Source organism: Egretta garzetta, unplaced genomic scaffold, assembly GCF_000687185.1.
Source record: "Egretta garzetta isolate BGI_Z169 unplaced genomic scaffold, ASM68718v1 scaffold208, whole genome shotgun sequence".
Taxonomy (NCBI): Eukaryota; Metazoa; Chordata; class Aves; order Pelecaniformes; family Ardeidae; genus Egretta; species Egretta garzetta.
Window position 1 is genome coordinate 1,338,261 of NW_009260403.1, and position 15,030 is coordinate 1,353,290.

At 39.0% G+C, this 15,030-nt stretch overlaps 1 protein-coding gene across 1 annotated transcript in view; it reads left to right on the forward strand.

Annotated features, from left to right (window-relative positions):
* The window catches only part of RIF1 (replication timing regulatory factor 1), a 37,019-nt gene that overhangs the window by 2,245 nt on the left and 19,744 nt on the right, over positions 1-15,030 (forward strand). Inside the window, exons 2-15 of the mRNA XM_035898942.1 lie at positions 994-1,072; positions 1,750-1,846; positions 3,594-3,724; positions 4,177-4,271; positions 5,548-5,737; positions 7,558-7,650; positions 7,747-7,885; positions 9,114-9,265; positions 10,033-10,153; positions 11,198-11,371; positions 11,641-11,751; positions 12,005-12,067; positions 12,936-13,036; positions 13,444-13,530. Coding sequence (XP_035754835.1) covers positions 994-1,072; positions 1,750-1,846; positions 3,594-3,724; positions 4,177-4,271; positions 5,548-5,737; positions 7,558-7,650; positions 7,747-7,885; positions 9,114-9,265; positions 10,033-10,153; positions 11,198-11,371; positions 11,641-11,751; positions 12,005-12,067; positions 12,936-13,036; positions 13,444-13,530 — 1,633 coding nt within the window. The remainder of the gene's footprint in view (positions 1-993; positions 1,073-1,749; positions 1,847-3,593; positions 3,725-4,176; positions 4,272-5,547; positions 5,738-7,557; positions 7,651-7,746; positions 7,886-9,113; positions 9,266-10,032; positions 10,154-11,197; positions 11,372-11,640; positions 11,752-12,004; positions 12,068-12,935; positions 13,037-13,443; positions 13,531-15,030) is intronic.

A 15,030-nucleotide genomic window follows, 5' to 3' on the forward strand; every position in this document is an offset into this window, starting at 1 on the left:
GGGGAAACGGCGGAGTGGGGAAAGGAACGTCGGGAAACAAAACCTTTTTTTTTCCTCCTGAAAGAAGTCTCGCGTTTCAGCCATATGATCAGAACGGCTAAGTTTTGGTGTGGCTTGCGGGTTTTGGAATGATCCTGCCTTAATTGCGTTTCTTTGTGGAAGGTTCTTAACCATGAAGTGCCGCCCGTACCTGGATCTTTCAGATTTTTTAGCATATGCAAAGGCGTTATCTCTTTCCATCAGTATCTCCCTGGAGCTCCTGTCTTTGAGTTTTGTAGTAACTTAAAGCTGTAACTGCTTAGGTGTCGGTGATACTGATCCCACTATAAGATTTTGACAGATTTCTAGTAATAACTGGCAAAAAAAATCCCCCATCTTAATTTAAAGATCATATTGCCTTCTGGGTGATTGTACTTAATAAGGTTGGGTTTTGCTATGGGAAACCGATTGCTAACGCTTCCCAGGGTAAGTACAGCTTTTCTGTAGGGATGCTCTTCAGGTGTGAGCAAAGTCATCACTGCTGGCTGTCAAACCAGAATTTTCCTGGGGTGGGGAGCCTGCATTCTAGAACTGCTTTTGAGGAAATATGCTTTTTAAGTTCATATATTTCTGTGGAAAGTTTTTCTAATTTTCAGCAGCCATTTCAAGTTTACGTATTAACTTTTAATGTTTTTTATAAAAAGTTGACAAGAAATGAAAGCCCTTAATGTTTTTTTCTTTATGCCCCATAAGCACAGAATGGGTCATTAGTCACTTTGCTCTTCCCAGTGTACTGGGACACCTGTACTTTATAACACGCTGTTTTACTGATGTGTCAGACTAACTATGTGGTGGCTGGCATTTTTGCTCTGTAACTTCTTTAGTGTTGTCTTTTATCTTTCTAAGGAAAAAAGTGGTTCTATGTTAGCTCAAGAACTGTGAAGTTTAAAGTTAGGTCGGTTGTAACGTGTTTAACCTGTGGATATTGCTTGTTTTCCCTTCTGCTCCATAAAGTCGCTTGACGGGTGAGGGAGGCAAAGAATTCACTGCAGATGTCAGAAGACACATTCCTCGACTTTGCAAAGTGTTTAAGGTATGTCTTTTCCACTCGATTTTCTACACTTCAGTGAACAGAGATATGTTTAGGTGGTCAAGGTCAGTGGCCACTGTAAGACTTGAATTTGAGGTTTTTTAATAAGAATTCAAGCTAGTGACATAGCAGTAAGGGTTTGTTGGCAAAATGTATCTTCCATGTTACTAAAGGTTACTACCAAAAAAAAAGAAATACAGGGTCTTGGGTGTGTGTAGGTGGTGTTATATCGTCAAAGATGATCTTCCAGCCAGAAAAGATACGGTGTGTTCTGTTTGCCTTTAAAAACACTTTGGGGAATTGGAATATGTAGCAAATGTCAGATTTTTTGAAGGTTAATGTAAAGACTGTTCATAGTTATCTTTTTTTCCCCAGCTGTTTTAGATGTTTAAAAACAATTGGAGAGTCAGGTGTTGGCACGTAACAAGTAAAGAACTTTGGATGTGTAGAACTTACTGCAGTAAAGGTGCCTAAACTCAAAAATGTCTTCTGAACTTCAAATTGTGTTACTGATTTGGAGTGTACGTAATCAGGAAGGGTTTCCTAACTGGGAACATTTTTCATCAAATGTTTGCTTTTGACAGCTCTTTCTTCACTGAGCAGAAGAGTTGGTTTTAAGACAATACTTCACAGCTACTTCTGTAAACTGAGATCTTATGTATGGTTTTGGTTTTTTTCAGGCACACATTTCTAGTCAAAACTCGGAGCTAAGTAATGCAGCATTACAGGCGTTGGGATTCTGCGTTTTTAGTTCAAAGATTGCATCTGAATTATCTGGTAAGTAAACTTCAGCATGGGTGCTGGTAATGTGCGTGTGTATGTGTGTATCTATCAGAGCTCTTTCTTTACTTCTTTGTTAGCATATCCTTTAATTTTGACAAAGTTTACAGTTTCCAAGTGGTGCAGTGGTTTTGTCTCTGGTATGAGCGGTGTGATCAGTTCACTAATTCCATCTTGTACAAAAAAAATGGGATTTTTTTTTTCATGCTCTTATGCTAATACTGTTTTACTAACTTCTAGCTTCATTAAATGCTTTGGTAGAAGTTAGGTACTGCAATTAGTTTTGTGGAATTAATAATCAAAAAAAAAAAACTTCCAGGTGGAAAAAGAATGAAGAACGCTTTTTTATTTGTAGGATTGGGTACGCGTATCCAAAATCTTACGGCCTGTATTCTTAGAAAGTGCTAAATCCCTTTAACAAAAGTTCTTGCTGCTGACAAGTAAAAGCTATGCATTGAGGTGAAAACACTAGGGTTTGTTAATAGGGGAGAGCTAATGTCCATGGTGGCTGGTCCTCAGGAGGTACCTGTACCTGTTACACCTTCCAGGGGTCAGGCCTATCCAGTGACGGTGTCAGTTGCCTCTGTCTGTGTGTGTGTCAGGTAGACTGGTTGTGTGGTGGTGGAAGGTGGTGAAGCTCAGGTTGCCTTTCATCGGCACAAGAAGAAGTGTATTGTGATTTGGGTGTTGGGTGGTGCCGTGATGGTGCTGGAGTCTATACTGACTCTTCAGATAGTAATACCAAATGACGTACTGTCAATTGGTCTTCCTTTTTTTTTTTTTATTCTGAGAAGTGTTAAATACTCTTGGACAAATGTTCTGGAATGACCTTTATTAGAGAGAAACTTAAACTCAGGCAAGACTGAACAAAATCATACGTGTGAATGTGCAGAGAGCATTTTTTCATGTGACCCTGCCATTCTGTTTATTGAAGTTGATTCTTTCTCTTGGTTCTTCCAGTGATTTTTCCACTGTGTCCTGCTTTCCTGTTACTCGAACATTAGCCTGATTTCCTGTGAGAATGAGGCATCTGTAATACTGTCTGTGTGATTCCTTTCCCCCATAACTTTTTTTAACCAGTTGATAGAGTACAGTCAATATTTTTAGAGAATGTCAGGCTTCAGAAATAATTAAGTCCTGAAAACAGTGGAGAGTTAGGGAGAGAGGACAAAAAGCGTATGTACTCTTGCTTGAAGAAGGGAGTGCGTGTGAGTTTGTTTCTCTGATAGTGAGGTTGTTTACTGACAAAGCCCAAATTTGTAAGAAATCAGGCTCCGTTAGTTTTGAGTTTTAAAGGAATACATGATTTCTCCATCTGTCTTCCTAGTTGCGTCTAAGTCCTATGGTAGCCTTATTCTTTTTTGTGTAACGAGCTCGCTGTTACCTCAGTTACAACTTCACCACCCTCTAATAATAAAGCCTCTTGTAGCCCTAAAATGAATTTATACACGTCAGTGTAGCAGTGGAATTGACCAAAGTGCTGCTAAATTAATTTGAAATAGAAGAAGGTTTGAATGTTAATTAATTTGCATATTAATACATTTTGAGCTTTTTTGCTAGTTTCTTTTGAGAGAAATTTCCCCAAATGGCTAAAATGTAATATTTAAGACATCTAAATTGTGTCTGCTGGGGCTTCTAGTTGAATGGATCTGTAGTGTTAACTGAGAAAAATGACCTGAAACTTGCTAAGAAGCTGATTAGAATTGGATGAACAGAATTTGAGTGCTGTGCATTCTGCTTTCAGCAACTGAAATACAGGACTTGCTTTCAATGGTGAACAGCGTTGCGGTAAAAACTTCAGACAAAAACACTCGCACTCGGGCACTTTGGGTGATCTCTAAGCAGGCGTTTCCTTCTGAAATTGTTAAAAAGGAGGTAAGTTGCTTCACGTTGGGGGTTGGTTTTTTTTGGTTTTTTTTTTTTGTGGCTTGATTTCCTAGGGACTTGAGGTTTGTGCAATCTCTTGGTCGCTCTCGGCTCAGTAGCTTTTGAATCTGGAAGTTTTCCATCAAATTTGACAGCCAAGTATATAGGGCTTAAGTTCTTGTAAAAATTTTAAGGGCAGCTACAGAGGGAAAAGAGCCAACAAATGATTGCTTCTGGTGAGGGAGAAGCTGCAGTGAGAGCAATTCCATTAGATACCAGTGCAGCAGCGTAGGGGAGGAATGTTGTGAATAATCCAGTTGAGTCAGAGCTCTAACCTTAAAACTAGGCCCAGCATCATCCAAACACAGGCCGCAGTCCTGAGAAACAAAATTTCATAATTCCAGCTCCTCATGGAAATATTTGTATTAGGTGCTCACTCTAATGTTCTCTTACTTCCTCAGGTGTCCAGTATTATTTCTACCCTGGAGACAATACTTACTAAAGGAGATGTACAGTCTATGGTGGTTGAATATGAAGCACTAAATGTTATTATACGGTACGTGCACTGCAATATTAAATTGTTAAAACAGGCAATTAGGGTTTTTTGAAGAATATTGAAACAAAAACTTTTTTGAATGCTCTTTGAATTGCTTGATATGTTCAAGGCTGTTTTCCCACAGTGTTCCATATTACAGTCAGTAAAACAGAATGAAGTTGTGTGAACTGTCGTTTCTGTCTCTTTCCCAGTGGTTCTCCTGAACTGCTTCATTTGCAAAATATGCCCTTAATGATAATATGACAACCAGTTCTGACACAGGTACTCAATATGCAGACAAACTTTCACTGCTTTCATTTTTAATGGCTTAGGAAATATTTCCAAAGTCTCATGTGTGCTTCAAATGTTATGTTTTACTTTCTCATTTTCAGAACCTACCTGGTTGAGAAGTTCTCAGCCATTATATGGATTTATATTTAAAAATGTCTTCCTGGTGCTTTACAAATTTTACTGCCGTGTTTCCCGTAACACTGTTTGGGGTACTGCTTTAATTCCAAAGGTGACTTTTTAGGACCAGCACCAAGAGTGCGTTGTTCTGGTCAGCAATGATAGAATAGTCAAATTTTATCTTTAGTTAGAAATAATTTCATTTCTTTACTAGTAAATGTGTTGAGCTTGTATGTTTACAATTATTTACTATTCTCTTAAACTTTTTGCGTCTGGTTTGAGCTGCAAATCTATTTTAAAGTGAAAAGTGGGGTGGTGTAAACATAAGGAATTGTTTGTCATGCTGTGCTCTGACAGCTCAGTAATAGAGGGGTAAGAATACTTGCCTAGGCTAATACACGTGGAGTCTGTGCAAACCTGTGCTACTTCAGGGTTGGAGTTGTTTTTCAAAAGCAGGCATGTATTGTTTTCAGCACACATGGCCAGTTGGAGCTGGTCTGGCCTGCTAGGAACGCACAAAGGGTGGTTAATGCGCAAACCTTTGTACTTGGTCACTAATAAGGAACTGATGGATTGTTCCTTTCAGGCTCTCAGTTCAGCTCGTTTGCCCAAAAAGTTGTGATAGAATGGAAAGGACAACTGTAAATGTCAGTCTGTTCTGCTTTTGGAGAGGTTTACCTGAAATAACACTTTAGCACTGCAGTTTTAAGTGAACTGTCAAAATATAATTGTTTAGAAAAATAAAAACCCCAAATTTGTTTAGAATGGTTTCCTGTAAATAATAATGTTGAACTAGAGCATTTATTGATGATACTAAGATCGTCTTTGAGGGTCTGAGCAGTATGTCTATTGGAGATTTGTAATGCCTGTATTTGTTTTTTGGTTCTAGCTTAATGGAGCAAACTCCAGCCCAGATGGGAGAAGAGGCTGTGAGGTGGGCAAAACTGATCATTCCTCTGGTCGTCCATTCAGCTCATAAGGTGCAGTTACGAGGTGCCACTGCGCTGGAGATGGGCATGCCACTGCTTCTCCAGAAACAGCAGGAGGTGGCGGCTGTCACGGAGCACCTAATGACCACAGTAAGTGGAAATGCTGTGCCTTTTTTCTAGAGTTGTTTTTCTAATCATTGGTTGGTTGGGGTTTTAAAAATTTTAATTGCAGCCTAGATCATGGCAGCAAAAAGCTTCTGGGCATTGACAGCAACTTCTTGATGGCAACAGTTTGGACAGAAAAATTCATGTGACAGCAATTTAAGTATTGGACTACTGTAAAAAAAATAATAGTTTAACAAGAATCATTGATCAGGAAAATAACGTGCTGTTTTAAATGACCTGTACCTGTCTTGATAATATTAACTCATAAATATCATTAAACTTTTATTGTCTCTTAAAGAGAATTTGCTTACCGCACTAAAATCAGCAGAATGTGGTGTGGTGTGGTGGTAGCTCATGTCATCTAGCTTAGCTTCCTACTCAAAACAGGGCCTTCAAAGTGAAGGCCAGATTGCTCAGGGCCTTGTCCAGTTAAGGTTTGAATATGTTAAAGGGTGGAAATTCTAGAGCCTGCCTAGGCAGCTTGTTCATTGCGTGGAAGAAGTACAAAAAGGCAAATTAAGTTACACTCAAGTTGGAAGGATTCATGGAGAGATTGTGGATGCAGAGGATATGAAGGACCCTCCTGTTGAGTCACGAGGTTCAGAATAGACCCCCTTGCATTCTAAACTGCTTTTTAGAGAGGTGGCTAGGTCCAATCTTAGTCTCAGGCTTGGTCAGCGGTTTATGTGAATGAGAGGAATCCTCCTGTTGAGTCTCACGAGGTTCGCAGCATACCCCCTTGATTTCTAAACTCCTCAGAGGAGTGCAGCTAGGTCCAGTCTTAGTCTCAGACTTGGTTAAGGGTTTATGTCTAAGGTTAATAGGTGTCTCGCAGCAGTCTAAGGTTTATTCACGGTTTTAAAGTGGACCACAAGATTTTTAGTAGCACTTGATCATTGACTAAATTAACATTCACAGAATTAGTTATTAAATTGCACGTCTTCAGATTACTTAAATTGATTCCCACATGCATACACACACAGACATCACTATATCCATACAATATGTATACACACAAGGGTATACCTGCTAAAAATTCCCCTCGAGTTCAGTGAAAATACTCGATGTCGAATGTCTTAGCATTTCTCGATGGCCGAGGGCTGAGCCTCAAGGAGTGAAAGGTTTCAGCCCAGGCTCCACTGTCGGTCTTCAGCGATGGACCTCCAATTTCATAAACTTAAGAGTTCGCGAACTACGAGAGGCGTCCCACTCGGAGGGAGATCCTGGTCGCAGCCTGCTGCAGTCCAGGAGAGCTCAAAGGGTCCTCGCTTTGAACCCCTGTTTTATAGGGTCATGAGATGATCGGCTTTAGTCATTTGTAAACTGTCATCCTGACCACAATCCAGCTGGTGATTACTGAAATTCCAGTAACAATGGTACCGCTCCGCTTGGGTTGCCACCCAGGTGGGGCATGTTCCAAGGCTGTCCGGGATAACTGATTGTTCCTGTTCTGCTCCTTGCCTTGACCAGTCAACCGGTGTTTCTAGTAGGGATGGTGCCTCTCCCTGGTGCCTCTCCCCACCTCAGCCACATAGGAGTTTCTGGTACAATTAAGGGGCGCCTAATTGACCAACTCACTACACAAAGGCTGAGGTCTGGCAGGAATTCCCAAGGTCATAAAGTGGTCCAAGAGAGAAAAGTGGGTGGGAGTAATGCGCCACCACAGGTACAGAATTAAATCCTCCTGATCTAGCAACAGTGTAGTTCCAGGTCGGTTGTGTCTCCAGACATTGGTATGAGTATGTAGTTTTCAGAATACTTTGAATATATTTCTTGTAGAAATTTATGTTTCTTTCTGTCTGCAGAAATTAATTTCAGAACTTCAGAAATTGTTTTCTACAAAAAATGAGACTTACGTGTTAAAATTATGGCCGCTGTTTGTCAAATTACTTGGAAAGGTAAGCAGAAAAGCAGTAGGTTTGACAATCGTGAATCTTTAAGGGAGGAATTTTTGGCAACATAAATATCTTAATGCTGAACTTCTTTATCTTCAGACTCTGCATCGTAGTGGCAGTTTTATCAACTCACTGCTGCAACTGGAGGAACTTGGATTTCGTAGTGGCTCACCAGTGGTAAAGAAAATAGCCTTCATTGCATGGAAGAGTCTAATAGATAATTTTGCTCTAAATCCAGGTAGATTAAAAAAAGTTAACCTGAATTGTTTTTTGACTGCTGTCACTTTACATAACCAGAAGAGAATACACTGTCTAATAGTGGTCTGTACTATGGTACCTACCACTGTATACACACATAGTATATCTGTGTTATATACGTAGTGGGGTGTATATATATACACGTAGCGGTATGTACTGTATATATATGCATAAGTAAAATCCAAGGTGGTGGTTGGTTTTGGTTGGCTTTTTTTTTAAGGAAAAGTGACAGTTTCATCAATAGTTCTATCTTAATTTTTCTGCTAGGAGAAATGAATAGAACAAAATTAACAAACCTTTGTTTTGTAATGCTTCAAAGGTAAAACTCAGACACGAACAGGTCTCTTAAGTCTAGCCTGTGCCAAAACACACAAAATTTTTTTTTTTTTTTTTTTTTTTTTTTTACCTTGATTGTGCATCTCCTTCCTGGGTGTCCTGAAGAGAAAGCAAAACGTGAACATTCCTTAGTTCAGCTGAATTTAACTTAAATCATCATTTTAATTTGTTTCCTATCTGATCATTTGTTCTGATCATTGTTTCCCATTAAATTAATTAACCAAGGATTTGATTCTGTCAGAAGATAAAATCCATGGCACAATTGCCATTCGTTGTGCGTGTTCCTGTATGGATTGCATACTGCAAAAGCAGTCTCTGGCAGCGATTCCTTAGGAATTGCGGGTGGACAGGTTCTGATGCTGCTGAGCTGGCTAAAAGTTCTCTTCTTCGAACACTTGCATAGGCTTGAGCAAACTTCTGCCCAGACATGCTATGTTACTTCTGCTTCAGTGGTAAACAATCATTTGTGGCCTCAAAATACTGTAAATCATTTATTCTCATCCAGGGGTAACACATGTATACGTTATGTGTTTGGTTTTTCTTTTCCTGTGGCAGATAGCACTCTCAAACATAACAAGCAAGAGTGAATTTCCTTCTGTTTATGTTGGTATTCAGTAGATTTCATGTCAGTCTTGGTATTGGAAAGAAATACTTGCTATTTCCAGGGTTATCTAGGCAACGATCAGAGCAATGAAATAGTCTGAAAGGTTGGTGCATCTACTGTGTATTTGAGTTTTGCAAATTGTCATTAATTGAATTTTAAGCTAAACTCTATTGGGGAAAAAACCTAATGGTTTGAAATTTTTCCTTTTTTGTTGTTCTGTGATTTAATTACTTTTGTTGCTTAAAAATATGCTATTTTGGTCTTCAAGATATATTGTGCAGCGCTAAAAGGCTGAAATTGCTAATGCAGCCGCTGAGCTCGATCCATGTGAGAACAGAGGCTTTGGCACTGACAAAACTGGAGGTCTGGTGGTATTTACTCATGAGGCTGGGACCTCAGCTGCCTGCAAACTTTGAACAGGTAACACAGCTGGAAACAGTTGTAGCATAATCGCTTAGCTTCACACATAGGCTATGTCCCCTCTTTGTTACCATAACTTACTCAGTACCTGCTTTGTCCTTCTCTAGTTTATTATTCAAATAAAACTGTTGTAAGGAACCACATCTGACTTACGCATTTGTGTGCTGTGCTCTGTGTGTGTGTTACATACAGCAGGAGCACTTGGGACTATACATGCAATCTTTTTAAAGTTACGAAAGATTTGAGAGTGTACCTGCCTGTCACATGAGCATCTCGGTGAAAATCTCCAGCAAGTGCACAGCAATAGTACACATAAGTACATTATACCAGGACTGCTGTGTCACTTCACCATGCAGTGTACGCTTTGGAAAGTCTGCCTTAAGACAGCATACTGAAAAGATCACAAAATATTTAAAGATACATAGAAAAATGATCCAGGTATTTCATTACTAAACATAACGCTTCTATTAGGCTTCTGAATTTCATTAAATTAAACTTCAGGAGTAAAGAAGAAAAATCTACCTTTTTAGACACGGTGCAGTTGGATCCTAACACGAGCTTTTATTTAATCTAGCCATTTCCAATTCATGTATCATATGCATATTTTATACAGCATCTTAAAAATATTGTTACAAGTACCCAGAAACTGTGAACCACTGATGCTATGAACAACAGAACAGTCTGTGATACTCGAAATGTACATTTCTTTGTGGCTTACGGCTTGCATGTGTCATACCTGTTTTCACTGAGGTTTGGTATCTTTGCAGGTTTGCATACCATTAATCCAAAGTACTTTAAGTCCAGATTCTTCTGCTGCATTACAAGGAACTCCCTCACGTGTACCCGCCAACCAAAGCTTAGCCCCGGCAACCCCTGTGCAGAAATCAGGTATTAAAGTACAAGCCTGTTTCCACCTATATTCTAGATGCAGAAAGTAATCAGTTCTATTTAACATTGTTGTGTGTTTTCATTTGCAATATATTATTATTAAAACCAGCATTTTTTTCTGCATGTTCATTGGAGAGCTCAGAGGTAGTGATTTACATTGGTTAAAATTAGGCTGTTGTGGTCAGTATTTTGAGTGTAGAAAATTATGTTGAGGACCAGTTTTAATCTCCCCAATTGTGTTTTCTTTTGCAAGGGAGCTTTGGTTTGAAACTTAGTTTTTCATGTATTTGTGTATGTGCTATTTATATATGCCATTCTCATCTCTCTAGCATTTTTTAGTTTCTGCCTGAATAGTAACCCAGTGATCATAACACATCAGTAATTTTAGTGCTTTAAATACATGTGGAGTCACACCCGCTCAAGCTTTACGTCTAAATGCCCAAGATAAGCAACTGCTGCTCTCTTCTCTGTACGGAAAGTCTCCCAGCCTGTGTAGTTGTAGACTGCTTAATTAGAAGCCTCAGATATGCTGTGAAAGTCTCCTAGATGTGTAGATCATCCGTTCCTTTTTCTAAAAAAAAAAGTTCATCTTAGTTCTGTGAGATCGTAACTGAGGTTCATCAAGAAGCTTTTGTGCAGGAGACCTCTTAAACTTCTGTTTGGTGTAAAAGTTTCTAACGGAAACTTCCATAGCAGTAGAGTTTCTATAGAACTAGTACCTAGCATGGCGCGTAACTTGATCTGTAATCACAACTTCTGTTGGCAAAATAAAGTTTGGCATCTGAGACTTCGCAATCTTTGGAAGATATTTATACTTTATATAGATTATAAAATACGCGGTTATAAGTGTCATGTGAAACCCTACTTCCTTCATAGGAGTCTGTGCTAGGTTTCTGTCTGGCTGTTAGACAGGTTTTTTTAGCCAACGCTATTCTATGATTTGTTCTTTTCCTGTTAACTTTGGGATTTCGGTCTATTGGATCTTTCCTTCTACGTGATTGCAGGTGAAATATGAGACAATGTAATTTTTCTCCCCTGGTTTAGGTCCTTACGCGTTTGCAAATCCAGTCACACCAAGGATGACCTTGAATTCTAGTACAGCGGGAATGGTGGTGCTTCCTTCCATTCAGCTTTTGGGAATTGAAATGCTGCTTCACTTCATGATGGGACCAGAAGTTTTAAATTTTGCTAAGCAAAACAAACTTGTACTCAGTTTAGGTATGAGAGTTATGTATATATATATAGTTTTTTTTTTTAAGTACTTTGGCATAATCTGCAATTGCCAATTTTGCCAGCTTTAAAGATGTCTGTTAGCATGACATGGTTTAAACATTCAAAACTGTTAGTTGTTATCTTTAATATTAGAAGTTGTTTTTATGTTTAATGCTGTAAGTACACACATATACGTGATTATTTTTAAGGCTTACCTTACCAGTAGGCTGAAAAAGAACAGATTTACAGAGCATGTTTTTTTTTTGTTCTCCTAGAGCCTCTCCAGTACCCACTGATCAGTAGCCCTTCTTTTTTTTGTAAACATGCCAGCACACTTATAAATGCAGTTCAGGACGGCTTTATTGCAATTGGAAAAGAAGTTCCTGGTAAGAATTTAGTGGCAAAATTTAATTTCTTTTCTGGAAAATAAAGTGGGGGAGGGAAACCAAAGGAAAAAAAACCCCACTTTTTGTAATATTCCACTGTTGATGTTAAATAGAACTGGTCTGACTTGGTTTGAAAGCTTATGTCAAGTTTGGCTTACATCAAAGTCTGTTGTTTAACTCAGTCTGTATTTTAACTGCAGTTTTGTTCAATGTTTTTACTACAAACTGAATAAAATATTACGCTGTCTTGTAGATTGCATGCTGAATGTTATATGGAAGGACATAAATGGATATGTAAAAACAGCTATTGAATCAGGTAAAAAGTGTGTTTGTTTTTTTTTTTTAACTTGTCATTGCTGTTCAGTTAGGAGTTTTTTTTAAGACTAGACCTTAAATATTTGCTTCATTGCTGGTAAAACTTGGTTTTATGCATCATCAGTAGTTGTTTCTGAAGCAACAATTGATATTTTTCATGGTGTCTATGACTTTGTGAGGCAAATACAAATTCATACTGATCTGATCCAGTGAGACTTACTAGGGAAGGCGCAGCAGTGTATGACTGCAGGTGTAGCAGTAAGACAAAAGTGCTTTAACTGCTCTTGCTGAAGAAATCTTTCAATTTCCAAAAATAAGCCCACCCCAAGTCTTTGGTATTGAGAAATTGAGACACTCAGTGTACCACTCAAATTAGTGGGAAGTCTTTGTTATGTGACTATGGCTACCTCTTTCTTTAATTCTATTTTATTTCATAGTCAAGTATCGTGTCTTTACAGATGTATAGAAGTAAGTTGTTTCCTACTTTAAAAAAAAGTGTTTGTTACTCTGTAAATGCTTTGAAAGTCCAGAATATTCTTAATAATGAGTCTCCTATATTGAAAGACCTAACAGAAATGCTTGGATCAATGCAAAATTTCACAGCTCTTTTTAGCATGTCAAAATTAGGGTTGTTAATGATATGAAAGTGTTTACTTCCTTTTACTAATAAAACCTCAGGGTTATTTTATTTAAACTTTTCAGTTTTGTTTACGCTGTTCTTCAGAGCAGAGACTTGGTATCTGAATCCATGAAGTACTTTGTAAAAACACACAGAATTTTTTTTGGTCTTACAGTACATTAAGTTTCCAGTGATGGTCAAAGTGACTGTTACTTTGTTCTGCTCTTACTGTAAATATGCTTTATTCTAGGAAATAAGAAAGAAAAACAAGGGTCAGAAATACTGACTATGTTGCTCCAGGCATTAAAAAATACTGTTGGATCAAATTCTCTTCCTGTGCAGAAAATACTGGTAAGTTGGGTGGGTTTGTCTCGTTTTTAAATCTGATTTCTTTTTGATGCTCTAGATTGTGATTGGTAGCAGCCTTTTGCATCTAACTTGCCCTAATGGTCTTTTTAAGAGACAACTTTTTGGGTGTAAACTGTAAGTTACTTATCGGGTGGCGTAGTGTTGCTTAAGGGTTTCTTTCTTTAAAAGTGTTTTTCGGATTTATCAGCAATGTTGACAGAATTGGGTATGTGGTTCTCTTACCAGAACCATCCGCTTCAAAGGACAGTTACTTTCACGATGGATTTTTTTTCTTTTTTACTAGGGGGAAGCAATTGTTACAATTTTACTTTCATTTATGGTGTTACTTAAAGTATTCGAGCCCTCAGGAGGGAAAAATACTTACATATGTGTTCTTTTCCCCTACTCAGTCCCTCATTGATATTACTGTTAAGGAATTGCCTCCAAAAGTATTGGGATCACCAGCTTATCAGGTTGCTGATATGGATCTTTTAAATGTAAGTCTGACTTAATTCTGGAATTTTGTCTTTTATTTATGCTGAAATGTATTGGGATGCCATAGTTGCACAAACGTACAGAGCACTTCAGAAGCTGTGAGATCCAGATCTTACTCAGGAAACCGTATTATTCCCTGTTCCAAAATGCAGACTTTGCTTCCAGCCCTCACTTCTGATGAGTAATTTAACAGGCTATAGCTAGAAAGGATATGCTGAAGGTACTGTGATAATGAAGCAGGATTTCACATGTTCAGGTCATGATTTAAAATACAGGTCGCAGATAATTTGCGAGGAGGCTGCGTAGTCAAACTGTGTAGGACTGCTGACACACTGAAAACTGGTGCTGTGGGGAAACGGTCTGAAGTCAATAGAGTGAAGTGCCTTAAAGAAAGGCAGAAAGTGTTATTCCTCAGGAAAAATTAAATCGTAGAACCATAGACTGGTTTGGGTTGGAAGGGACCTTAAAGATCATCCCGTTCCGACCCCCCGCTGTGGACAGGGGACCCCTTCCGCTAGACCAGGCTGCTCAGAGCCCCATCCTACCTGGCCTTGCGCGCTTACAGGGATGGGGCATCCACAGCATCTCTGGGCAACCTGTGCCAGTGCCTCACCCCTCTCCCAGTAAAGAATTTCTTCCTGATATCTAATCTAAATGTACCCTCTTCCAGTTTAAAACCATTACCCCTTGTCCTGTCACTGCACACCCTTGTGAATGCACAGCAGCAAAGCAGAGAGCGTCACGCCAGACCAGAAAAAGTTCAGAGTCGTAGTGAACTAAAGCCTGCACTTAGTGGCCATAGTCTCCTGCAGAAATAGTGGTGGTGTTCATTAGTAGCGAGAACTGCTCTGTCTTGTTTGGTCCTAATGAGCTCTAACTGGAGTGCTGTACTCTCTTCTGCATTGGAAGGGAGAAACAGATCATGCCAATCTAGAAAACAACCTGTGAGAAAAGGCTGAAACGACACTTAGTGTGTGTGCGTGTTTTCTGTTTGGGGTGGAGCAGACTGCTGCCAGTTAGGTGTATTAAAAATTTCAAAGATTGCTTAAAGACTTGGATTGGATGATGATCAGCTCTTCTCCTGCATCCACCAGTAGATAGGGGGCAAGTTGATTTTGCAGCAGCAGAGGTAGAGCTTTTTAGCCTATCAAAGTAGCTAAGTGTTCACATCGCTAGCCAGGGAGCGTGTGGAATTCATTTGGAGGCTTTTAAAAGCAGACATATCTGTGAGAGAAAACGTAAGTGTAGCAGAGTAAGTGAAGACTTCAACTCAAGTGAGCAGTATAAAAGTTCATCTACCAGAGTTGGCTTAAGAGCTCAACTCTGAAAATTCCTCCCAGTCTTTTTCCTGGGTGTTTTGTTGACACTTGAAGGCTTTTTCTGACTTGGGTACAAGAGTCAGAACTTCATTAAGGTAGTTGAAGCTTTAATTGGCAGGTATTAAATGCATTGCTAAATGCTTTAACATTAGCAAACCTGAACTACTCAGATTTTAACGGAGG